Source organism: Bacillus rossius, chromosome 1 (genome assembly GCF_032445375.1).
Source record: "Bacillus rossius redtenbacheri isolate Brsri chromosome 1, Brsri_v3, whole genome shotgun sequence".
NCBI classification, from domain to species: domain Eukaryota; kingdom Metazoa; phylum Arthropoda; class Insecta; order Phasmatodea; family Bacillidae; genus Bacillus; species Bacillus rossius.
In genome coordinates this window covers 374,635,846-374,661,942 of record NC_086330.1, presented here as the reverse complement: position 1 = coordinate 374,661,942, position 26,097 = coordinate 374,635,846, and the positions used below count along the sequence as shown (strand labels likewise).

General features: G+C 35.4%; 1 protein-coding gene across 2 annotated transcripts in view; it reads right to left on the bottom strand.

The window, feature by feature from the left end:
- LOC134528522 (protein disulfide-isomerase A6 homolog) overlaps positions 1–26,097 on the bottom strand; it is a 35,525-nt gene continuing 9,428 nt past the window's right edge. Inside the window, exons 3-8 of one of the 2 annotated variants that reach the window (XM_063362225.1) lie at positions 22,488–22,721; positions 19,897–20,058; positions 11,069–11,278; positions 6,994–7,151; positions 959–1,117; positions 1–407 (exon numbers count right to left, since the gene is read on the bottom strand). In XM_063362225.1, coding sequence (XP_063218295.1) covers positions 245–407; positions 959–1,117; positions 6,994–7,151; positions 11,069–11,278; positions 19,897–20,058; positions 22,488–22,721 — 1,086 coding nt within the window. In that variant the 3' untranslated portion in view covers positions 1–244. The remainder of the gene's footprint in view (positions 408–958; positions 1,118–6,993; positions 7,152–11,068; positions 11,279–19,896; positions 20,059–22,487; positions 22,722–26,097) is intronic. The other variant, XM_063362224.1, reaches the window with a different exon arrangement.

Here is a 26,097-nt window from a genome sequence, read left to right as displayed (position 1 = left end):
TTTTGTATATAAATTGTTTATGACATCATACACATACTTTGACACAAAAGAAATGCATCTGTTTAAGTCTTGTAGGTCTCAAGTCTTAGTTGACATCTGCGGAAGTTCATGATACACAACTAAGTCAGTAAAGTCAACTGTTCCGAATGCTAGATGCGAGCACTTCTCGTAAAACACATAAAACAAACGCACAAGGAAGCATACACCAGCGTATAACAGGCGAAGGTGTAAAAAGACAGCCGCACTAGAGCTCGTCTTTCAGGTCGTCTAAGTCGACATCGGACAAGTCGATGTCCTCCTCTGGAGGCGGCTGACCATCCTTTCCGTCCCACGCTTCCACGGTCGCCACGCTGGGCAACGCTGCGCCCTTCACTGGAGAAGTGTTGCCACGACCGTAAGACAAGTCCCTGCAACACCATAGCAAGGCAACACTTGCTATACAACCTAAACCAACAAATGTACCATCATAAATTTGTTTGGCCAACACCAGAAAATGAGATGATTAGTTTAAAATAATTATAGAAATTAAAATTTGATTATTTTTTGGTTGGTAGAACAAAGGTATTCTCAGTTTCAAATATTTAGCCAAACCACATCTTATCTGACAAACTAGTATAATCAAACCATACCAAGTTCTCATATAAAGTTTTTTTCATGTTTGTAATTTAAAACAATTATGTAATGAAAAGTTAAGTTAAAATACTAGTATATATTTATCAAAAATAAAACCATACTCAACCTGTATTAAAACTCAAAATGTTTATTGGCTGGTAGTACACACAAAAATAAAAAAAATACTAAAGGAAAAATTGAAATCAAGTTGACTTGAACGCAGGCTTTGTTAGCTAATAAACTAGCATCTTGCTTCAAACTTGTACACTGTTCATATGCATGAACAGCCATTGCTACCTCAATTTCTTTTTTAAAACCAAAAATTTATTGATGCAACTACACTCACCTTAGGAACTCATTAATGCCATCGTACGAGAATGCACCTCGCAGTATTGAGTACTTCATTTTCTTGTGGTTGAGCACAGCCATGGCAGGATAGCCGAAACCTCCAATTTCCAGAGCAGATTCCAGGTCCGGCTGCGCTCCTGCTTCCGCCCACACCCAGCTAAGGATCGGAAACCACAATTACTGCCACGGTCACCGGCCCATGGCATGGGACCAGCTGTATGCCCATGCTGGTTACTCCACTGCCCATCACAGACATGGCCACCAGCAGTCTTTGTTTGCACAAGTGTCAGCAAACAGCATTCAGAAGGCACAATATTCTCACAGAATTATTCTCCAATATACCGTATTGGTCTGAATATAAGCCAACCTTTTTTGCCAGTTTTGTCAACCTTGAAGTCTAGAGTCGGCCTATAATGGGTACTAGCCTAAATAGTATAATTAAACACATACATTTCAAGGAGATCACTTATGGCATAAAAATGTGAGGGCGTACGGTGTTGTAGTGAAAATTATCGGTGAAATTTAGTGGGCGCCACCACGTGAGTGGGCACGTGGACCCGGCTGGAGACTCTAACCCAGGGCGTTACGTGGCCCGTGTGTGGCGAGATATTAGCCCTCTAGATGTTACACGCAGCTCTCGACCCTACCTAAGCCCGCTCTCAGCGTCGGGCACGCTTCTAATACGCAGTGGGTTCTCAGGGCGTCCCACACGCCGCCGGCCAGGTTGGGATCCCACGTGGCCCCCCCGAACACAAAAACACGTAACACAGTTAATTGGTTTATTCTACTCACGCTTTCCATCCGTACATGCTCCTTCACTGATACAACTGAGAAAACGCCCGAGGCACGAATCAGATTAGAGGAGGCTAACCACACACGTGGCCGCCCCAAGGCAGTGACACGACCGCCCTCGGCCGGCGGGAGAGAGAGACTGGGGTGAGCTCATCGCTTGCAGGTGGCAACATGGCGCCCCTTCGCGCCGAACACAATTACCGTTACAACATTCTGCGATTCCGTGCCCCGGCGAAAGTTAAGTAAATCATAGATTAACATTAAAAAATATATACAAACTACTGGCAATTTAAAGTACATTAATATTTACGTAGTTATTGAGAATTTATATAAAACATTCCTACCCTCGTCCAAGTCCGTGCCTATTCGGGTCCGCCTGGGCAACGTCTATAGTTTTTTAAGTAACGTAATATTTAAATTAAAGAAATACATGGGTAAACTGCAACAAAACACTGGGGCAAAAGAATGAAAGAAAAAGGGTTACAATATTAATTAACACATTAAGGGGTGCGGCGCACTGCATCTAAGCGCCCTCTTGCCGGGCTAGAAACACACGCACACACGCACGCACGAGCGGGAGGTTTGAACTGAGACGGTGGTTGGGCGGTGTCATATCGGGCTCAAAGGGGCCGCAGGCCCGGACGACGTCAAATGTTATCAGATATACAATTCATTGACCTAAAATTACGCCGTACTTACGTGGAATTAATAATTTTTCCAACTTAGAAATTTAGTAAACACACTTAACCCCAATAACGTATCATATTTTAAGTACACAGACGTGGTCACTTGTAGCACATAGCTTTTGAAAGCTCGGTCTGGTTATTTTTGAACTGTATTTAACAGGCTGCGGTAATTTTATTTGCTTGTAAAATGTGGTACAGTATTTACAGTAAACAATTAGTAAAAACAGCAAATTTGTAATAGGTTATTTACCGTAGTATGCTTTTTTACTCTTCTACCACAGGAAAATCAAAATAATGGCACCAGTGTTGGCAACTTGTAGTTGCGACACGAATAAACAAATACCGGTACATACCAACAGTAACAAGAACAATAAAACCTATTTGCAATATTGGCTGTTTTACGGTTGATTCATACACGTTTTACATGAAACTATTTTGGTTTTTTTTTACGTCAAAATTAAACGTACAGGTAAATGTTTTTACGTCACCATTTCTATGAATAACACATTTTGTCAGTTCAATAAATACTAACTTAGTTGAAGTGTTACTGTGGTAATATGCTGCTGATAATCATTTAAGTTAGTTAAAAATTAGTTTTCCCTGATTTTGAGTGTGCTGTAGAAGGGGTCGGCCTATTTTTGAGGTTGGCTTATTTTCGGACCAATACGGCAAAAGTAGAAACCTGTTATGTTATCCTGCTTATAACATCATAAGTTTTAAGTCCCAACATTTTCCTCTTAATGAAAATGTATTTAAATCCTGTGTATAACATTAAAAAAATTATGTACAGTATTTTCTGCTTACAATGTTTGCTACCAAAATTAAAAAAAAAAAAAAAATCGAATAATAATAATAATAATAATAATAAATAAACTTAACTACATCAACACTTATCCTATCAGTGAAATTTAACACATTAAACCATTTACTTTACACTTTACTTACATTTTTGATTATAAGCAGTGTTATACCATATGTGTAGATTGTTCAAATAGAATTGCATGCAAAAACAAAACCGAAGTGCACCAGAACATTAGAGCTACATGTTAGTGCCGACTAGTGATGGGTAAATTCCTGTTTTTTCCCGGTTCTCGGTTTGGTACCGGTTCTTTAAAATCGGTTCTCGGTTCTGGGTTCTGACTTAAACAATAAAATAAATATTATTCACACATTATTTATGAGGTGTTTTAAGTAATAAAATATTTAGTGTTTTGGCTACAAAAAAAAGCACTGTTTCAAGCTACAGTAAACACACCAACCTATTAAAAATGTAATATGTATTAATAAAAAAATAAATTCGAAATAATATAGAGAACACTTAATAAAACTAAATCAATATCAATCTAGTAATTACCCCAAGAAATCTACATACACCCTCCTTTAAAACATAGGAATAAAAAGAAAATGTTACAATAATGGTCCGAAGACATTCGTCAATTTGAACTTTTTGTCCCAACCTGAGTACTTCGGACACAGAAAAAGAACAGAACACTCACGATATTTGAATTTCCGGTTCCCGTTTGATAACGTGGTGTTTGTTTTTGTTAAATATCTGAATAAATATATAATATTGAACTCGCACAACTTTCATAAGTTCAATCTCAAACTACAAAGCATCAAAACAATAAACAAAAACATTTGGTTTGGCACATTTACTGCGCTCTGGTGACAACTTTATAAATCAATACATTCGGACATCGGACATAGCAATTGTGGACAGGGCAGTTTTCGGTGAGACAATGTGACATCACTCACATTTGGATAAGGACACGGACCATGCACAGGTTCGGACTATTGTAGACGGGCTCTAATGGAAATAAATACAATGATGGTGAACTTTCAAAGAATTAAACTATTAAATTGTCCATCAAACTTATTGCCTGCATTGAATTCAGTTTGTTTGCACAGTCAACAGTAAATTACTGCCACACTTCTGATGCCATTTCTTACAGAATTTGCTCTATTTGGCCAGAATAATTATACTTTAGAAGTGTCAACAAGCATTTTGTTTGACTAGCCAATAGTAAAATACACCTACACATCCATACACCACTTTACTTATATATATATATATATATTAAAAAAAGAACCACACCCACACACACTTCCCCCTTCAAAGCAATCCCGTTTACCTAAAAGAGAAAGTTACTAGCCATTACGCTATCTGGTGGCATCTTCGTCTTGGTGTTTTTCAGATGTACATACGTAGTTCTAGAGCTACATGTTAGTGCCGACTAATGCTGTGTATTCGAAAAAAATTTGTAACGTTGCAAGACACTGGTCTCCCTGGCTTTTGCAAGTGTTTGTTTATGAAATAAATATATTTTGTCATTCAGAGAAATCCGCCGTTTATATAGTTTCAAGGTTATAGTGAACTAATTTTTATACTTGTGTTTTATCACTATTAATATTCTTGTCAATAATTTTTGTGTTAAGAAGATGTTTTATTTGTAATTTTACTGGTTCTAATATTATTATGTTGGTAAATATATATTTTCAGATTGTTATTTGCTACAAATTTTTTTTTAATGCCTATATTTTACATTTGGGGCTATTCAGAAGCTTTCATAATGATTCTAGAACATTTTCTATTGTTTGAGTGAAAAAATAGGATGAGACACATGTGCGCAACTCGAAAGCACCCATTTTTTGTGGACTTTTTTCAGCTGCCAAGGCTTTCTGGCAATTTGTATGTATTCTTATGATGGTAAAGTTGAACTCATGCATTTCCCACAGTATTTATTATTTGACTAAAGAGAGAGAGAAGAGACAGTAAAGCAGGCACTGACTTCTGGAAGTTTTATTGTAGTGAAATGTGTTGTGATTGGGCAGTGGTCACGTGACTCCCTCCTCTCAGTGTAGCTGGAGGCAGTGGCGTAAACTCCTAGTTCTCTGCTCGTTGTCTGAATAGGTTGCGCTTGATAGGGGCTGAAGCAATTAATTAATATGTACTAAGACCAAGCTTTACGGCTGAGGACCAGGCTGCGCCGGTAATCAACCTCATTACAAACATTCATTTTGAATTTTCATCAGTCATTGGCACTCAGCCCATAATGGAGCTTAAGTGATATTTGGCCGCCATACCAAGGACACTTTTGTGTAGATGGAACAGCCTCACAGTCTATACAAATGCAAGCAGATGATTGGTCGAAAATAAAACTTGTAACAGCGTGAGGCACGTGGCACAGGTTTCTCATTCGTCAGATGTTCTGCCTTGATTAGGGGAAATGGCATACAGATGAAACAGTGTCTCAATATAAGCAGATGATTGGTCGAAAAACACACTTGTAGCAGTGTTCGGCGTCTGGCAAAGGTATTGACAGTCTTGTGCAAGTTCAAATTATTTTGTTATCGTTCAGAAATAAGAAAATATTTAAAAATTAGAAATAAATAGAGTTTAAAAGTTTAAAGATAAACGTTTTATTTTTTGCAGGAAGCAAACGTTATGAATCGGAAAAATTAACATAGGGATACATGGAAGTGATCAAGGGAATAATTTTGTGAACTTAATAAGTAGGAAAACGTATTATGCGGGAACATCTTAAGTGAGTTTTACTGTATTTCAATATTGAACACCCCTAGATAATCATTGCTAAACAAGTCACATGACCTTTCACTTCATCACGTGTTTCATTTTACAGTAGAACCCTGTTATAATGTTCCTGCATATAATGTTTTCCTGCTTATAATGTCATATTTTTAAAGTCCCAATATTTCCCCCATAAGGACAATGTATTTATTTCCTGCATATAACGTTCATAAATAGTGTAATTTCCTGCTTATAATGTTTGCTTTCTAACATTCAATAAATGGGGAAAAAATGTTTTAAAACCAAATTATTCCAACACTTACGATAAAAAGTTTCCTTTATGTATGTTTACAATCACTGCCATACAATACATGAAGTTTGTTAAAATACAATTTTATGCAATATACTGAAGGTACACAATGTTCATAGTTACGTGTCAGTTGGCACCCTTAGTCAACTCTTCTCTTCCTTGCCATTCCAGTGGGTATTCAGATGCACGTACCATTGAGCGAGGGCATAACAAAAGTGTTTTCTATTGCTTACAAATAATTTTTTTTTCATTCATATGTAGGAATCCCAAAATTAAACATTCTCAGGTGGCAAAGGAGTAGACTTCTCACTCTTAATGTTGTCATCATGAATCGTGAAACAATTTTACAAAAAATGTGGCAGTGTATTTTTAAAGACAAACAAAATTTAACTAAGGAACAAGACGAAGTTGAAAAATTGTTGGCTTGTTTCAGAAAATTCATGTATCAAGTATACTATCTTTGGTTTTAACATTAAAGTTGTTTACATAGCTTGGTGAGTCCATTGGTACAAAGCTTGAACATTGTTAAGTGCTAAATTGAGATTTCCTGCTTATAACGTTTTCCTGCTTACAATGTTTTTTTCTTGTGCTCCCTTGAAAAACATTATAACAGGGTTCTACTGTATTTCCTTCACGCCTTCTCGGTGCTAACCGCTTTCTGGGATGGCCTTATACATTCCAGGTCATTACAACGTTCAAGTACGCAAGATACTCACCCCCACATCTTCTTCTTGTACTTGTCGCCCAACTTCTGCAGGATGTCTAGATACTCATTACGACACGAAGACTGACAATCCAGTATGTATGGGAGGATGGATACGACGCACAGAGGGTGCTCTTCACAAGCTTCCTTCAGTACAGCCTCGTTTGTAACCTGTAACGTTACACAGAAAATGCTCTCAGATGTGTAAACATGGTGGCCACTCACAGTCACCAAAAATATTCCCTGATTTTTCCCTGATTTCCCTGATTAAAAATTCAAAATTTCCCTGATATTTACAATTACAAAAAAACATACTTTTGATGAAAAAATATAATATTATAGAAAGAGATTACTCATATTTTAGCACCCTGCTGTATTTTCTTCATTATATACATACGGAAGTTCGTTAAATAACAAATACATTTTAAATATGTCACTTTACATTATAGCGTCCCGTTCAATGACCTGCAGTCTGTGTTTGGTTTATGTAATGGGGTATTTCAATGGCGAGCGCTCAAAAATTTTTTCACACAACTTTTGATAACTGTTCTTTAATTCATTTTTGAAGTGTAACATTTCTAGTTGTGAAATTTTCTTAGTCTTAGTACTCTCAACAAGGGATAACAGTACAGTGCAAATTTTACCTTGTGTTTGATTTAAAAATGAAACAACTAATGGATAAATCTTCACTGCATTACAATCAGTACTCCCATCTGTAGCTAAAGCAAATGGTCCACTTACTAACGATTCAACAGTTTCAATTTAGTTTCACCAGCCATATACTCCACTAAGGCAGTTTGCTCTCGCACAGCTGTATTTCTGTGCAATTTTTGAGTCCGGAAACATAGCTCTATACAAATTACCCGAATGATCGGCTACTGCTATTGGTAAATTGTGTTCTACCAAAAAACTTGTAAACAATAACTCTGCGTTTGTTACTTTCGTTTCTTCAGATGTAGCGAAAAACGACGATATAGATTTATTGCTCCTCACGGCTTTAAAATGTTCTGCATGTTTCTTTGTTTCAATATGCCGTCCTCAGTCATCCCTTCCACCATGCGCAATCGAAAAGTCACACGTGCATACATTACAAAAAGTGTGGCGTTCCAAAACATTTGAAGATGACAAGCATGGCCATTATTTTATATATGTAGTTTGGTCGAAAGTTCTGAAGAATAACGTTCTTTTTTTTTGCCCCAGATACACATTGTTCTGTCACACGCTTCATTTCTACAACCGGCACTGAAGAACACAACACTATCGAACAACATAAAAAGGTTTCACGTCTGTACACACGACAAAAACACTTTGATGAAAAAAATGGCTTTCAAGAAAGTAAATAACACAAGACAGGTTAGCCAAAGTACCGTACAAAAATTATCGTGATGTAAGTAGCTAACAAACGAAAAGACCGAGAATATGTACTAGTTGTATCGTACAACGGACGTAATACGTAATACCGTACCATTTATATTACAAAACACAACAATTAATCTACTTATTTCGACAGTACATGCGCACATTTATCAGTTCCGTTATCTGCGCAACCTTGTGATGTATTCGAACTGCGTTCACGAAACACGCACACCAGAAACGGAATTTTTTTCCGTTACCCAGCAGCACAAAGCCTCGTTTCCGTAATAAACCAGCGATGTTCCGTAATTCCGTAATATTGTGTTAAATCCGTAATAATTACGGAAAATCCGTAATGGTTGGCAGCTCTTGTATGTATATTTCGCTGAAATATACATGACACAAAAAATTCCCGGTTATTAAAAAAATTCCCTGACATTTCCCTGATAATTCCCGAACAACGTGATTTCCCTGATAAATCCTGATAAATCCCGGTTTTCCCGGTTTTCCCGGTGAGTGGCCACCCTGGTAAACGTTTATTTCATAACATCCAGTGATGAAAACCAAAAGCTTACCACAGAGGTGCAACATTTAGCATTGCATTTAATATGAATAGAAAAACATATTTTTTCACATATGTAATTAAATTGAGATACTATCACACATTACAACCAAGACTCCTTGTGGTTTTGACAGCGAAAAAATTTTCAGTTACCAAAAATAAATATTGTTTTTTAACTAAAAATTTCAAATGCATATATCTAAAATATTACTAGATCATGAACTACCAGAGAAAACCACTCCACTAGCAAGACCAAATTCTAGGTTTTCCCTAGGATTTTTAAGTTTTTCAATGAAATGTCATAAAATTGTACTATAATAAAAAATAAAAAAAAATGAAACTTAGCTAGCGACGTTGATTGCATCAGAGCTGAAATCCAAATAAAAATTTCATATTAAATACAGACAATTTAATATTACTTAAAATAGAAAGTATTCCTATAAGACTATTACTTCTATGATAAAATTCTATTTCCTGAACAAAATTTAGTAGCTCTTGTATGACAGTAGCAGTCAACAGCAAATCTTGACAAAAAGACAGCATTGCTTAAACAAACCTAAATATTTTTAAAGATTTCAATTTATAGTAAAATACCTTCTCAAATAAAATAAAGAGAGAAATTTATACTGTCTGAGAAATATACATGATGGCTAGCAAATATATGAAATATTCCACAACTTTTCCAGGCATGGAAATATATTTTCCCTCATCATTGAAATTAGTTGCCAATAAGTATAAAAAATTCAAATTCAAATTTGTTACTCGTAGACATACCACTCTTCACAATTCAACTGGCCTCAAGGCCTACCAATTATTTTATTGCACTACTGTAGACAGCACTGAAGTCAATATGCATTGACATAATGCTGATTACTGATAAGCTAAAAGGAATGGAAGAAAACCTTTGTTAACACTTAGATACAGGTTGGAAATGAAAAAGAAGGATGTGTACTTGGAACTGGTAAAAATAAATACAGTCAAAAATCATTAATACATTCCTGCTTACACAAAGTACTTTCAAGTCCCAGAAAATAAAGGATGCTTTCTTATGTTTTTTAGTACTTTTAATACGAAATACTGTTTATATGAAATACAAAGTTGTTTTAATCCCTCAAGTTGCTGTTTACATGTATAAGTAAACGGTTAATAAAAATTTCTCTACCGAAGTTCAAAATAAATAATCACGTTTTCATAACAATCAAGTAAACAAATGTTTCTCCAAAGAAGTATCTATCCTACAGCGCAAAACGGTTGAAAAACAAGATGAAAAGTGTAACTCTAGTAGTGCTATTAGTAACTAAACTAGAAAAGATGCCATTATGTAAACTGAAACTAAAAAGAAGGTACTTTATGCCATTTTTATATTATTCATCTGAAGTGCACATACAAAGAAATTGAGATACATACTCTATGCCGTATTTTTATCATTCGTCGGAAGTGCACATATGAAGAAGTTTAGATAATCTACGGTAGTAAGTTCTTGTGTTTTCTTTTGGCCGCACATGTGCCATAACTTTAATTTTGTGCGTGTGTTGTGTTGTGTTATGTTGTGTGTTGTAAAATGACTGCCAATCGTAAATGTTACAATATTACATTGCAAGTTAAAACTAAAATGATCAAAGAAGTTGACAATGAAGAAAAACTCCTACAATAGTCCTTGTCAACAATATTAAAAAAAATTAATTAACTTTTGCAAGTTATTGTGGGTTATCAACTACGAGAAGAATGTGAATCAACTATGAGAAAAATATGTGCAGCAAATTTGCCAATTTCTGGATTTATGATGCAGAAGAAGGCAGATACTTAGCATTAAGGATTTCATAATTTCAGTTCAGCAAGGTGGGCTACAACAGTTATACAATACAATGTATATAATATTTATGTTGTAATGTTATCACAATAGTTTGGTTAATACAAAACCTTGTTATTACAAAGTGCTAAAATTATGGTCCCTTCAGGTTTGTAATAACGAGGTTTAACTGTACAAGTCTCTGCTGTAACGTTAAATTTTCAGTAACTGCATCATTTAAAAAGTTCCTAACTTTTTCCTGTTGCTGAAAAGACCCTCATTCCCTCACTGACTTTACCAGGTTTTTCCCCGTTAGACACACAAATAAAAATAAAGTGTACATAAAAATTTTGCCCAGCAATTTGTATCCCTCTTCCGCCAGACCTGCTTGATCTCCGGGGGCGGCACGTTCTCTGCCAGCCTGTCCAAGGCCCAGTTGACGATGTCGCTGCTGGTTCGCCCGCCGGTGAAGTCGACGGCCGAGCCGGCGTCCTTCCTGCCGGACGGGAACAGCTTGATGGTGGGGTAGCTGTTCACTCCGTACTGCTGGGCCTTGCTCGTGTGCACCGTGGCGTCCAGGGCCCCCAGCTTCACCTGCAGCACACGCCGTCCTCACTCATGCATTGTATGCCCCCCTCCACCCCTTTGCACATGCGCGGAGGGGAGGCTGTGTCGGTCTTCACTTCTACTCGCCGATGCACTAGACTCAGTTCGTTGCTTGATCTGGTGGGGGTGTTTTGTTAGGAACACCAAACTGGGCATTGCCTCAAGGTATGTGGCTATGTTCGTTTGTTTCTTTGATTGTGTGCATAGTGGTTGCACATTAACTTTACTTCCTCATGTTCCCTTTGTTCGAAATTACGTTTCAGCCACCACCTTTCTAAATTATGGTTTGGTATAGACTTTTGTGTGTATTGTGGCACTGTACTTTTGACCCATTGGTCCAACGCTTAGTCAGGTGAGTTTTACGTGCCTTTTCATAACCTTGTGTTTAATGCTTTTTTTTATGTGAAGGTTACAGGCACCTGGTTTCTTACATGTTTTATTGTATTTTGTGTTTCATATTAATGTGTCATTTACCCAGTCTTAACTTCAAGGCCCTAGTTGTCTGGCTAACTGCCCTATTTGCCTTATAGGAGAGTGAAGTTAACTCGCCTTGCTTGTCTCTGCAGCTCGTACCCTTATTAGTGTTTGTATGCTTTGCCCGCGGGCTGAAACCAATGATAGGAACTGTAAATTAATCTTTCATGATCCCTGCGTTTTACGACTGCACATGTACCTGTTTGTTGTTTATCAAGCCGTTCCTTATATTGAAATTGCCTCTAGTGCTTGCCCTATAATATTGCATAAATTTGAAGGTTATGCATGCAATCATTGTAACCATTTGCCTATTTATATCTCTATTTACAGAATGCATTTTATGTAATGATGATTGGAATAAATTTACCCTTGGGGTTTGTGTTGATAATTTTTTAGCTTTTGTTCACCCATTATGCTCTTACAGAGCCACACTCCGGATCCCATAGTAGAATGGGATCTGCCTTTGCTCTACTTATTTTTTTTGTGAATTTGTACGGTGCTCTGCAAAATTTTGGGGATTGGTTCCAGATAGGCTGCAAGGTCTAATTCCACTCTAGCAACAAAAATTTGCTTATTAGTTTTTCTTGTCATTTACAGGAACAAAAAATTATGTACTAATCAAATTGGTCAAATTTAAATTATCTGAATAAGTTGTAAATTATACACAGCTAAATACTCCTCTAAAATAAAAAATAATAATAAATACTTAATTACTTAATTTCTATTTCGTGGGAAATCCCCAACAGTACTGTGAGAAAACCTTTCTTTGAGAATCCTCTTCCTGTGGGGAAATACCCTTCCTATGGTTATGTCCCAGTCAGATGTGCAGATTTGCTGTACTTCAGTTCTGTGATGTTATAACTTTGCTAGTTAAACATAAGTGGCAGAAACCAGGATGATTTATGGCTTTACTTTGAACATTATGAAAACCAAAATAACCAATGTAATAAAAAAAACTGGTTTAAACCTCCAACCCTGTTTTCTAGACTTATGTTTTATTGGGGATTAACTTTTTCCTTAAAATAAAAAGTTCATTTGGAAACAGTTAAATTTTAATTAAGAATGGATGACTGCAGTGGGAGATTAAGCAGGCTTGGTCACTTGGTTAACACTGTTTTGATCGCCGTGAGCTACATGTTTCGACATTATGTGCCAGTCAGCATTCAGACTGAATAATAAGAAAATAAAATTTCGTGAAAACTCTCTGCATAGTCCCCATTTAACATAAAAAAATAGACAAACCATATATATAATTTGGTCAAGAGCTTTAATAGGTTATAGATTTGGTGCATGCTCGTTGTCAAGGCAACACAATATTAAAGAAAACATTTCTCTTTAAAACATTTTATCTTTGCCGTTATTCTCTATTCAAAATTTTGATTTCACCTTTCTAAGTCATTTAAATTAAAATTATTAAATTGTTATACCTTTTTATAAACGATAAAAAAAAATTTGACTGAAAGAAAGATTATAGGTATTTTTCTTATTAAATATAAAAAAATTAATTTCATTAACTTTATGTCTTGTTATGATTTTTTTAAGTTGTACATATCATCCCTCAAATTCTAAGAACCCTAACTCTCTGTTAATTTTAATATTAGCAAAAAAGTAAAGATTTTTATGTCAAATTTTATGCTTAGTAATTTTTATTCTGAAATATTTCTTCTATCTTTCATGCTTTTCGAATAATCTTAAAAAAATACTTAAATTTTTTCACCCCTTCTCGGTATTTTTATTTATTATTTTATAATACAGTAGAGTACCCAAAAACTAGACACTCTATAACCCGACAGTCCAGATAACTCGGCCAAAACTTGGCAGGGCAAAAAACCCAGTGCCCAGACACGTTCAAGATCCCACATTCCTTTGTCACCCACCACACTGCCACTCCTTCACCATTTGTCTGGCGTCGGCGCGCAGTCAGCCGTTCAGATTACCTGCAGCCTTTGCCAGGGTCAGTTGATTTCTTAACCGCATTGCGTAACTCGCTGTGAGTAACCGTGCGTACTGCATTGTTCTGAGCTGTTTCATAGTTTGTGGGTGCTGGACAGTATTCTGTGATGGCATCTTCCATTAAAAGAAAACAAGTGAACTTGTCTATGGAGCACAATTTGTGGGCATTGAAGAGACTGGATAAGGGAGAAAGTGTCAGTGCAGTGGCCAAGGACTTGGGAGTCGGCAAAAGTACGACTGGATACTGGAAGAAGAAGCGGACAGAAATTGAGTCGTAGTGTGTTATAAGTATGTGTACAGAAACATTGAAAGAAAGGAAAAGTATAAAGGAAAGTAACTTTAATGAGGTAAATGAAGCACTTTACATTTGGTTTCGCCAAACAGGAGAAAATGCCTGCCAATTAGCAGGTCAATCTTGCATGAGAAAGCCTTCAAATTTTATGAAGAATTTAAAAAAAGACGATTCTAAATTTGTCGCAAGCACTAGCTGACTTGATCACTGGAAGAAACGCTATGGAATCCGGCAGCTTAGTATCTGTGGGGAAAAACCAACTGGGGACACAGAGGGTATGCCTCAGTTTAAGGAAAACTATCAGAAATTTATCAAAGTTGAAAGTTTAACCTGAGAGCAATTGTACAATTGTGATGAAACAGGGTTAAATTATAAAATGTTACCAGAGAAAAGTCTTGCTTTCAAGAAAGAACATTCAGCCCCATGTTTTAAAAGGAGCAAGGAGAGGGCAATGATGAAAGAAACCACATGCATCTAATCACACTGAAATGGATAAACTTTCAGTTTGGTACTGAAACCAGTCACATGCCTGAATGAGATGTGAAATTTTCAAAGAACAGTTCCATGAAGTATTTGTTCCTCTGGTTGAGCAGTTTTTTTTTTAAATCTAAAAACCTGCCAAGGAAGGCTATTCTGATTTTGGACAACACGTATTCGCATCCATGCATTGAATAGTGAAAAAAATGGGGACATACGAGCAAAGATTTTACCATCCAATGTCACAGCGTTATGCCTGCCAATGGAGCAAGTAGTTTTGGTTAGCCTCAAGAGAAGATATATGTGCACGCTGTTATCTTCCCTTCTTTCTGCTAATGATGATGGTCAAGGTCTAATCCAGAACTTGAATATTCACCTATTGGATGTTGTTGGATGGGTGGTAGATGCCTGGAACAAGTTAGAGTAATTAACACTAGTTCTTTCCTGGCGAAAACTCCTTGATAACGAGGGAAATGAGTTCGTTGAACATGATGATGCAAAAATGTAATCTTACTCAACCTCCTAAAAAAAAATTCCTGGATGTGGAGAAGCTGATGAAAATGACGTCAAACAGTGGTTCCCGAATGATACCGAGGAAGACTTAAGTCCGATGCAGAAATTATTGCTGCTGTCACAGATAATGAAACAATGCCGGAAAATGATTAAGATGTTGATATTGAGAACGCCACCATACCAGCTCCTAAAATATCACATAGTGATGTACTAAAGGCTGTTGAAACCACCCTTCAGTATTTTGAACAAGGAGCGTGGTAATGGACTTAGCCCCTACTGTTCCTTTGTCGTCTTCGTGATGCAGCAGCAAAACATGAGAGTGCAGTGCTGAAGACAATAGGATATCACGCATTTCTTTTTTTAATAATAAAAAAAGTTTTTTGCAAAGTATGTTAGTTCATTTTCATTATAGACACCTTTATGCCATCATAAAGTGTTTTCCTGATCTCTGTCTTATAAAAAAAATGGGTGCGTGTACTAATGTACACACACGAGAAGTTATACTTCTTTGGCATCATTAAAAATTTGTTTTTAATTGCATGCAAATAATTAATTACAATAAAATAATGAAAGGGCTGGAAAAAGATAGTCAACACAGTCAATAAAGTTCAGTATAAATTTGAAAAATTAAATAAATAAAATTTAGAGAATCATATATATGAAATAATTTGTACTAAATAATATGAGATTCTTAATTTTAAATAATTATTCTTGATTATTTAATATTTTAAAAGAAAATAAATTAATTTAATAATAAATTCAAAAATTTAAGTTTATTCATTTTTTAAATATTTATTTTCTTAATTTAATATTCACTTTTCATTTTTATCAAAACGTTTTCATTATATTTGTTTATTTATTTTTATAAATATTTATTCTTTATTCAATTTAATAATAAATATTTAAAGTTAATATTTTAATTTGATGTTCTATTTTAATTTTTATCACAGCTAAATGAATGCCAAATGGTTTTAGCAGCTGCAGATTTCATGTTTCTAGCAGAATCTGAAACTATGTAAATAGGTATAGTGTTTGGAATTTCCCACTTTGCATTTAGTCTAAGCAGAGTATTGGCAATTGCTTCCCCACTATGTTCTCCGGTGAAAAGAACATTCCCCAGCATGTGATGAACAGGAACAAAATCTTTGTCCACATAATGACATGTTAATGATAAATAGCTGTCATTACTGCATGACGTCCACATATCTGTTGTAAATGCCACCGAATTGACGCCTTCTTTGAAGTCATTATTTATTTTCGTGTGCATTTTTTCCACCAGACCATTGTACAGCTCTGGCACTACATGCCTAAAGAATGTTGTTCGGTCTGGTAGGGAATACTTGGGTTCAACTAGCGCCATCAAGTCTTTGAAGGCTTTATCTTGAACCATACTGTATGGCTGTAGATCCACAGCAATCATTTTGCCAATGGCATTGGTTATGGCAATAGCTATGGGATGGTCTCTACCATACTTTTCTTGGCTACTAAACGAAGCTGACAGAGTGAGTTGTACTTTGTTACTTGATGTGGAAGGTGCATGAGTTAATTCTTTCTGTAGTTGTAAGTACTCTGAATATACACTCTTGTGTAATGTTAAGTGCTTCGCCACGCTAGAAGTGCTACCATGCACCTGTTTGAGTTTACTTCCACAAGTTTTACATTTGGAATGGCTTTCTGATATTTTGTCATAAAATTTCCAAAGATGACTGCGGCCCTTAAACTTGCCACAATTTTCATCCAGTACTTATTTAATCCACCACTGTTTAAAGATGTCAAATTTTACCAACGGTAAAGTCAACTGCCTCACTGGAGTTACCGAGATAGTGCGATGCGTGCTACGCAAAGAAGTATAATTTATTAATTAACCTACATTTGCACATATGACGTATGCAGCATGGCCTAGCCAGTAGGTTTATTTAAATTAAAACCAATAAGTAACATATATTTCTTCGTTTTTTTTTAACAAGATCTGTTCCCCTAAAAACGGAAAAAATACGTAAATATGATTAATTTATTAACTTCACGAAGTTAAACCACACAACGATGATCAGCTTTAATTAAGTTTTGTAAAAGGCAAAAGCATAAACAGTAAACACTACTTCGATACTGACAGAATGTTACGATTCAGTGATTCGATTCCTTTGTGTCGGCACGCACAATCTATGATAAATGGTGACATGTCAACTGGTCTACACGTCGGGCACCGCTAAAATATTTTCATGTCGTGAATGTTTTAATGTTGGTTATTCTGTTAACAGAAGACTGTCACAGAATGGCGATCATTGTAAATGTATGGTTGAACAAGGAAATATTTTAACTGTTAACAGAAAATTGTGCGTTGATGGTTGTAAAATTCATTTTTAATACGTGTTATTTATTTTTCAAAACAAATAAACCCACAATATTTTTTTTCCCCGTGCAAGGTGAGAAATGGTCATGAGTAATATGCCGTAAGTAGGCAGAAATAAAAATGTTTGAGCAAATTGTTAAAATATTTCATAAACAAGCAGTTTTCGTAAGGTATCTATCTTTGCAAGCCTAAACAGTTATGTAGTGGTTTTGAACATGTAAATTATATCATAAACGATCTTTGAAAAATATTTAATGTTCGACCTAACCTATATTTCATAATGTATGAAATTTGCTTGAGTGAAAGTGCGCGGCAATAATGATAATTGACAAATAAATTTATGTCTAGCAATCAGTTAAACAGTAACCGTCAATTTCTTTCTTTGATCTTTTTATTTTTGAAATATTTGCCAGAATTTTTCGATTCCAAATTTTAGTTTCGGTTCCGGGTTCAAATAGTTGAGGAATCAAATCGAAGTTGAAATTATTGGGTACCCGCACATCCCTATAAATGTCTATTAACTTATGCACAACACATATACTGTTATACTTAATTTTGAATAAGATTTTAGAGAAACAAATCTTTAAGATGCACGATTAACAAAATCGGTATTGTAAAGGTCTAGACTCCGGACCACTAGTCTTGGTATTAATGATGTCAGTTATATAGTATTAAACTACGTAGAACTCTACTATCACATGATATTTTAAATAGTCTTAACAAATATGACAATTAGAGCTGTACCGATTCACCTAATTTTACGATATGCTGATACAACTGTTGCTGATTAACAGATTCTAAACCGATACAGGAGAAAACATATTTTCGTTAAAATATTTTTATAAATTTAATAAAACACAAAATAACTCATTCTAAGAAAAGCATGCAATGCAAATGTTTTTAGTTTATAAATGGAACATACTCTCTCTGTTTTAACTTTTTTTAAGCTTGTTTTCAATTGTTTGTTGGAAACCCCTAAGTGGCTTATTGAAACATGAATTTACTAATGGAGGGTGGAAAAATTTAATTATTTCATACGTAATTATATAAAATAAGATTATTTAATAATAGGTAACTATGAAATATATTGATTTACAAAATACAAGGGTTAAAAAAATGAATTCAAAATGAGCAAAATTGCAAGACTGTACAAGTTTACAATTCAAGAACGGGGATTCCAATACAATCTTACGCATGCTGCGGCAAAAATTTATGGTACCAAACATTTTTATGGAAATGTGTTTCACATGGTCACTTTGCATGCGATACAGTAATAGTAATTATTTTATATGAAACCTTTTATTATTGTATTATTTAAAAAAAATTCAACTTAAAAAACATGACTTAAGTTAATTAAAAATGTCTCCATCACGATATTCCAAACATTTCTTTACAGTTAAAGCAGTTGATATTTTCTGTTGTTTGTACTGGTAGCCATGCTCTAAATCTAAATGTTCTTATCTAACTTTACCATGCTGGTGATATATGTATTTATTTACGATGTATTAGATTCAAGACAGTTATTAAAACATAGGTGGTTTAAGTTTGATTTGTACGGCTGGCACAAGTAGCTAAGAAATGATGCAAGTTCAAAGTATTTAGTAGTATGAAAAGTGAAAAAGGTACTGGTGGAATTTTAGGTCACGAATCATCAGAAACGCAGATTCAATTAAGTATCAGGAAATACAGTTCCTGCAGATTCGTTTTGGCACAAATCTAATGACTACGCCTATACGCTATTTTAGTATTTATTCAAGTGTAGCTTGATAAGAGTAATAAATACATTTCTTATGTCTCTCACATCAGAAATGATATCCCCTTGAAGCTGTTGAATGCAATGACACATTAAAATTTTTAGTGTCGACACACAAGTCATCATCAACATTCCACGGGCACAGGTTAAAAATCCAATTCTGCCATCAAAGCAAATGCCATAAATCTGCTGTCCATACCAAAATATCCATATATGGAATAACATCCATTACTCTTGAATTATTATTATTTAATATTACTGAATCCAACAAAACACTATATTGTTCCAAAACTTTTTTATTTCACAGACAAAGTCCTGATATTTTTTAATATCAATCCCCCTCCCCAAAAAAAAACCCCCCTGCTAAAACCAGTTTATAGATATCTGGAATTATACCACCAATTTAACATGCAAAAGCTCAAATTCCTGTATCCTTACTAGGGAAACCAATTTTTGGGACAGTGTTTTTTTCTCAAAAGTTTTGTTAGTGCACCCTTAAAGATATTTTAACACATTTGAGTTGCATCATTAAAAGTTAAAATTAATAGAATTAATCATGTAAAAATTTTGTATACAAATGTAATTTTTTACACATGTACTATGTCAGCTACCACTGAATGATTTACAACAAAACCTTCTCCAATTGGCCTGACCCAGACAATATTGTGAATGCTATGTATCAACTTGAAAACCACAGAAACACGAACTGGTGTGAAATTATGAGAGCACATGAACACAACACAGAGTTATACTCGTATATATTAACAAGGGAAACAGAGCAGCTACACAAGTACCTTGCCCTTCAGCTCCGTAGCAGCTCGCGCCCAATGAGGTGCTAGGTTCTTGCAATGGCCGCACCATGGGGCAAAGAACTCTACCAGCCACATGTCATCCGAATCCAGCACGAGAGAGTCGAAATTGGAGTCTGTCAGCTCTATCACGTCCTTGGGATCGCTCTATATGGCAAAGAAAAACAAAAGTTGAGAACATATCATGTATCATCCAGACATTACAATGTTTGCAGAAGTATTACAAAATTTCAATATAGCAGAAAATTTAAAAAGTTGTCAAGGCATTAAAGCAATGCCAATGTTCCCTCAAAGCAAAACTTTTGTTTAATTAGTTTAAACCAAATTAACGCATACATAAAATATCATGGAACAACTATAATCTGGAGTTACTCAAAATAAAAAAATTGGTTGTCTGTAAAGTCGGTTTACGGACGATAGTTTAACGTGACGTCATAACAAAACATTGGTGAAATGATTGCATACTTTTATGAATAAAATTGAAAATTTTTTTATTGAATTATCACTATTTTGTACTGATACAAAGGAGTGAAATGAAATCTACAATTTAATTGATAAATTAAAATTTATTTGCACTCATTAATTCAAATATGTTAAATACTTTAACGAACAGATTATTTTAACTATAACTTTTATACATGTTTGCTATTTAACTTCTTCCAATCTGTGTTATTCTCATAAGGATAGGAGGATGATAGGAAAAGTAGGAAACGAATGGGAGTGTTTCAAGTTTAATGCGCCTCGAAAAAGTCAAATCGATGGTTGTTCCAATCGAGTGGAAGAGAGACAGATGCGGCGCAAGCGTACAATGAGCGTAACAGGACAAAGTGTAATGGGACAATGAGTGTAACAGGACAATGAGTCATCCTTTTTTATGTGTGCAGCCGGCGTTCATCGATTTATTAGACGTCACGTCAAAAAATGAAAATGTGCATGCATAGAGGGGAAGCATGCAATGTTGTTTATTATACTCCACATACAGTAGAACCCGTTTATAGTGAACCCGCCTATAATGAATTCCTGTTTATTGTGAATTTCCGTCTCGGTCCCGGCAAAATGATGTGAGGTTATGTATTAATTTATTGGATATAGTGCACAACTTTAGTCAATGTTGATACGTTTTCCCATGTACTACGAACAAATTTTGCCGGCATAATGCACATTTATCTTAAATATTTTCATATAATTACAAGTATTTTCACAAAACTCCTATTCTGGATCACATTAACGATTTTCTCCGCACAATGCTACTCGATTGTCCACTGTTCATATTATAAACAAGTCGTAATCGAGTGGCCTCGGTAGGCTACGTGTAGCCAGAAATGGTGCTCAGTTTGGTGAAAATAAAAAATAGTTTTCCCTGCATAGTTAAAGAATGGGCGAACACGTGTACATTTAATAAGTTATCAAAATTAAACATAAATTACACAAATATGTATTTACATTATAGCAGCAAATTCAATATTTTTACGTCTCATTTTTATTGTTCGCGTTTCGGACATTTTGATCGAGTAAGGTTCGTAAGACTACCACTAGATAGAACTCTGTGGACTAAATTTTTCCATTGAAAGTAAGAAATTTTCGTTCCAGCTTTAGCAACTGCGCTACTAAATGATACGTAGTGATCTTTGATGCGCCAGACTCGTTATTTTTCGTTTATTTACTTTTGACGGTAAAAAGAATTTCGTGTTATTAAGCTGCAAATGTGCTTCAATAAGAAATACGTACATAAAAAAGGGTGAAAAACGCGTTAAAAAACGTAAGGCATTATCTGTGCGAGATAAACTGGACATTATTAAAAAGGTAGACTCCAACCCCACTGTCCCGCACGTGTTAATAGCAAATGAACTGGGAATTGCAACATTCACATTAAGTACAATATTAAACAAGCTGAACAATCTTCTTTCTCAAGCTGCGAATACGTCACAGAGTATTAAACACCTGAAAAAAGGAAAATACGCCGATGTCGAAGAACCATTAATAGAAAGTTGGTACATGTGTAGTGTATTAAAAATAATATCTGCATTTGCTCATAAAACTGTTGCTTTGAGTATTTTCATTCGTTCTTTTCTTGGCTTAGGCCTATGTGTAGTTAAGATTATGCTTTTGAGTATGTAATGCCAATATAAAAGTTTTCCCAGATATAAAGTTTCCCCTCTATAGTGAACATATAAACTACTCCCTTCAGATTCATTATAACAGGGTTCTACTGTACATAGCTACAATTAAAATTTCTTCAACAACTAGGTTATTGGTAATGATGCTGGTGTTATAATGAGAACTGAAAATTGACAGAATGAATGAGTGAAAGGAAACTGTACCCCAATAAAAAACCCAACTCACATAAATGCACACAGTGTTTTTCCTTTGCAAAAATCTAGGTTTCACCTCACCAGAAATCTGACCACAATCACTTTGGTGGGAATCGAGTGAACTGACGACTCAACCACTGTTGGGATCCTCATGTAGATAAAAAGGAACTGCGGTACTTGCCGCACTGCCAACCTTGTTTCAACACTTCTGGCCATAGTCGTGGGAAGGATAATACCACGGCAGCAACATGATTACGCACTTACCTTCGACTGGTCGCCGCCGCTCCTCCTCCCGCCAGGCAACTGTGAGTTGACCTTGGAGCGCAGAGCCGAGAACGCCGCGTCGATGATTCCCTGCGCTGTCCTGGGTCCTTTGTAGTCCTCCGGCTTGCGCTTGTCTGCACCGAATATCTTGATGGTGGGGAAGCCCTGCACGCTGTACTGACTCCCGAGGGCTTTGTGCTCATCCACGTTAACTCCCCCCACCTTCACAACTCCCTGCAACACACACACTGCGAATTCAAACCATAGACTACATGAATATGGGCTGCACGCCCAAGTTAAGGAAAGGAAAACTTTTTAAGAATATCACATGCAATTTTCACGATCGCGAAAAAATGACGAAAAATGTGAAAAAACTATAAGAAATTTGATTTTGCTGTGAAATTAACTTTTTTTTTTGAATTCACGAAAAACATTAAAATATCTGTTAATTCCTGTGTTAGAATAACAGACAATGCCTACTTGAACTATCTTGCTATGAAAATAAAATGCAATTTGTTTTATCACTGTAAACATGGCAAAAAATGGGACTTCTAAAACAAAAGTACCTACCCGGAAAAAGAAAACGATGTCAAAATATTCCCAGCACCAGTTTTGACCAGGTGGAATTCCTGGTTCCATTCCGTTGAATGTATTGCGGAATACATTAATGATCTAATGGAATTTTTCAATGGAGAAGATAATGGTGTTTCGACAGACTATTTTAAGAACTTGAGTGACTGCCAGCTTGCAATAATTCTGTGCTCCGCTGAATTTCTCGTGGACCATGGCAAGGAACTCACAGAAAACATCCTGGAGCTTGAAGGTTGTAGTTACTCTTTAAGTCATAAACTCTATTCAAAGTTGTATGACTTAGAGAATAACTTCTTATTGGTTAGCAGGGGAATTTTTGGAGACAGAACATCTGCTGCCCTTTCAAAACTCCCTTCAGCTGTCAAGCAAAGTCAGATGAAAGATGTATTGAAGAGATTAGGAGTGAAGTGTCTCGCCAAGCTACAAAACCTTAGGAAAAAAGACACTGCTAAAGAGTTCTTTAGCACTGTTGGGAAACTGTTTGCTGCTCGAAACATTGTGAGCAATAATATTGATGAGAAGCTGTTCACAACTGCTAACCATCTTCCTCTTATCAACTCTGTTACAAAGAAGGAATTTCTAGAAGGTTATCTTGCACTTCAGATGCAAGTTTCCAATGTTTTGAAAGAAAGGCTCACTGCTGAAATCTGCCAGATTTTGTAAGGATTCCATAGTGAACACTGCAACTTTGTGTCACAAACTTTAGCACTGCTGTGGAAACCAGTTTCAAATGTGGACAGTGAAAGAGCATTTTCGTCATATGGCCAGATATTTTCTGACCTGCCTACTGGTTTAAAAATCTAAAACATTGAAATTATGCTTTCAAGATATTTCAATGGACGTACTTAATTGTATCATTATTTTGATATGTTTAGCAACATTATTTTTTTTATTTACTGCAAGCCATGTGCACTAAAGTGACTTTAAAATAAATACAAAATATATTATATACTAAATTGCTTTGATTTATTATGCTATTCTTATGTTAATAAAGTGTATGAATATGTATTTGTGTAAGAAATAGAGGAAGAAAATAATTTTCAAAAATAAACCTGTTTTGTCGGTAATTTTTATTACCGATTTTCAACAAACGCTTTACAGTTTTTTTGACGAAAAATTTATACAGCTTTTACCTACTACTTATAATGACGAAACTACTCATTTTTATTTACCACTTTTGTGTGGCCCTACATATATTTATTCACCAATAGAATTCAAATTTTTTTTTTTAAAATTTCAGATGCACAGCTAATGTGCATTTCAGGTTATAAAATCTAATAACATTTTATATGTCCATGTTTCAATACATAGGATGAAGTCCTTCGACTTGTACCATGAGTTGCAAGCAACCACGGGATTTCATTAACGGACTATATATTAATTTTCATCTTTCAGTAAACTTCGAACAATAACTTAGTGTTTTAGAGTCATCAGACTTTAAAGCGACAAAAGTGCATTTCAGCCATGTCATTGTTTTCGTGGTCAGAAGATGGTGGCCATGGTATGACTTCTGAATTTTTTTTTGAAGGAATAATAAAAAGCGGTAAAAATTAGTTTGGGTCCGAGGGACTTTATTTAAGCAATTGAAGGGTTTCTGGCAAAAACAACCAATGTCAAAAAATGCCAAAATTGAGTTATTAGTAGGATGGGAATAACATTTGTGTCATTTTTCTATGGACATTTCATATTCCATAAAAACATCCATAGTCACTAAGAAACAGGTGCATGAAATGTTGGTACTTCTGCAAAAACAACCAATGTCAGTTGGCTTTCCAGTAAGAAAAACCATAGTCACATGACAATGGTTGTTTTTGCTTAAAAGCTATAAACAGTCATGATTAACATTTAAAATAATATTAACAACATTATTTGCAATAAAGTACATATAAATTATCCTTTACATATAAAAACTATCATTATTCATTAATGTGCATAGTGCAATTTATGGATATTGGATACTAATAAATAATAATGGAAAAAAAATAAATTACATTCAAAATTCCCGCTAAGAAATGTTTAGTTTGGAAAACTGATACCTCAGCGCTGTAATAAGTTTTCAATTCAGGCTAGGAAGAACCACTTCTATACCTTGTATGTTCTATGACAGCATTTCTACCATGTTGTGTTCTGGGCATTTAGAGGTTTGTGTTGCACATGTGATGCATTACAGTTACAAATAGAGTGTACAACAGACCATACAGAAAAGAACATACTGATGCAGAAGAAAGAGTTGCATCAGAGGAAGGCCGATAAATTTTTTGAAATGAAGAGAGCATACAGCAAACTGCTATAGAAGGGACTTGCATGGTTATTTCGTTTGACTTCGTGCAGAACCTGCCATTGCCCCACATACGTACCAGTGATGTATTCTTCTCTAGGCAACTATGGTATTATGTATTTGGCGTACACGGTTTAGCTAATGACAGTGCTACGATGTATGTTTATACAGAAACAGTAGGAAGGAAGGGAGCAAATGAAGTAACGTCCCTTTTGTTACATTTTTTTAATAACAAAACCATCACTGCTGATCATCTAGTTCTACTGAGTAATGGATGCTCTGGACAGAATAAAAATCATATAATGGTCTATTTCCAATACATATTAGTTCACTGCCTCCATCTCTTCAAAACATTAACTCACATTTTTCCGATGAGGGGCCACTCCTTTCTTCCAAATGATCAAGACTTTGCACTGAATGAGAAGAAAAAGAGTACTACTTCACCAGAAGTACCAAATTACTGGAATGAAATAATCAGTAGCTGTCGCAGCAGACCATCTCCATTTGATGTCGTCGTTGTGACCCAAAAAATGCTTTATGATTTCAAACTTGCACAAGCTCCTTACTTCTTAAAAATGCCAAGACCATCCCTGACTCTCAGAAATCTTCGCCTGATGGAAATCGTAGATAACTGCCCCTATATTTTGAAAAGGAATACATACTTTGGCCACTGGGATAAGTGCCACATTCGTAAAAAAACTGTGCTTCCTGAAAGTATAGAACTAACCCCATTGTATGGAG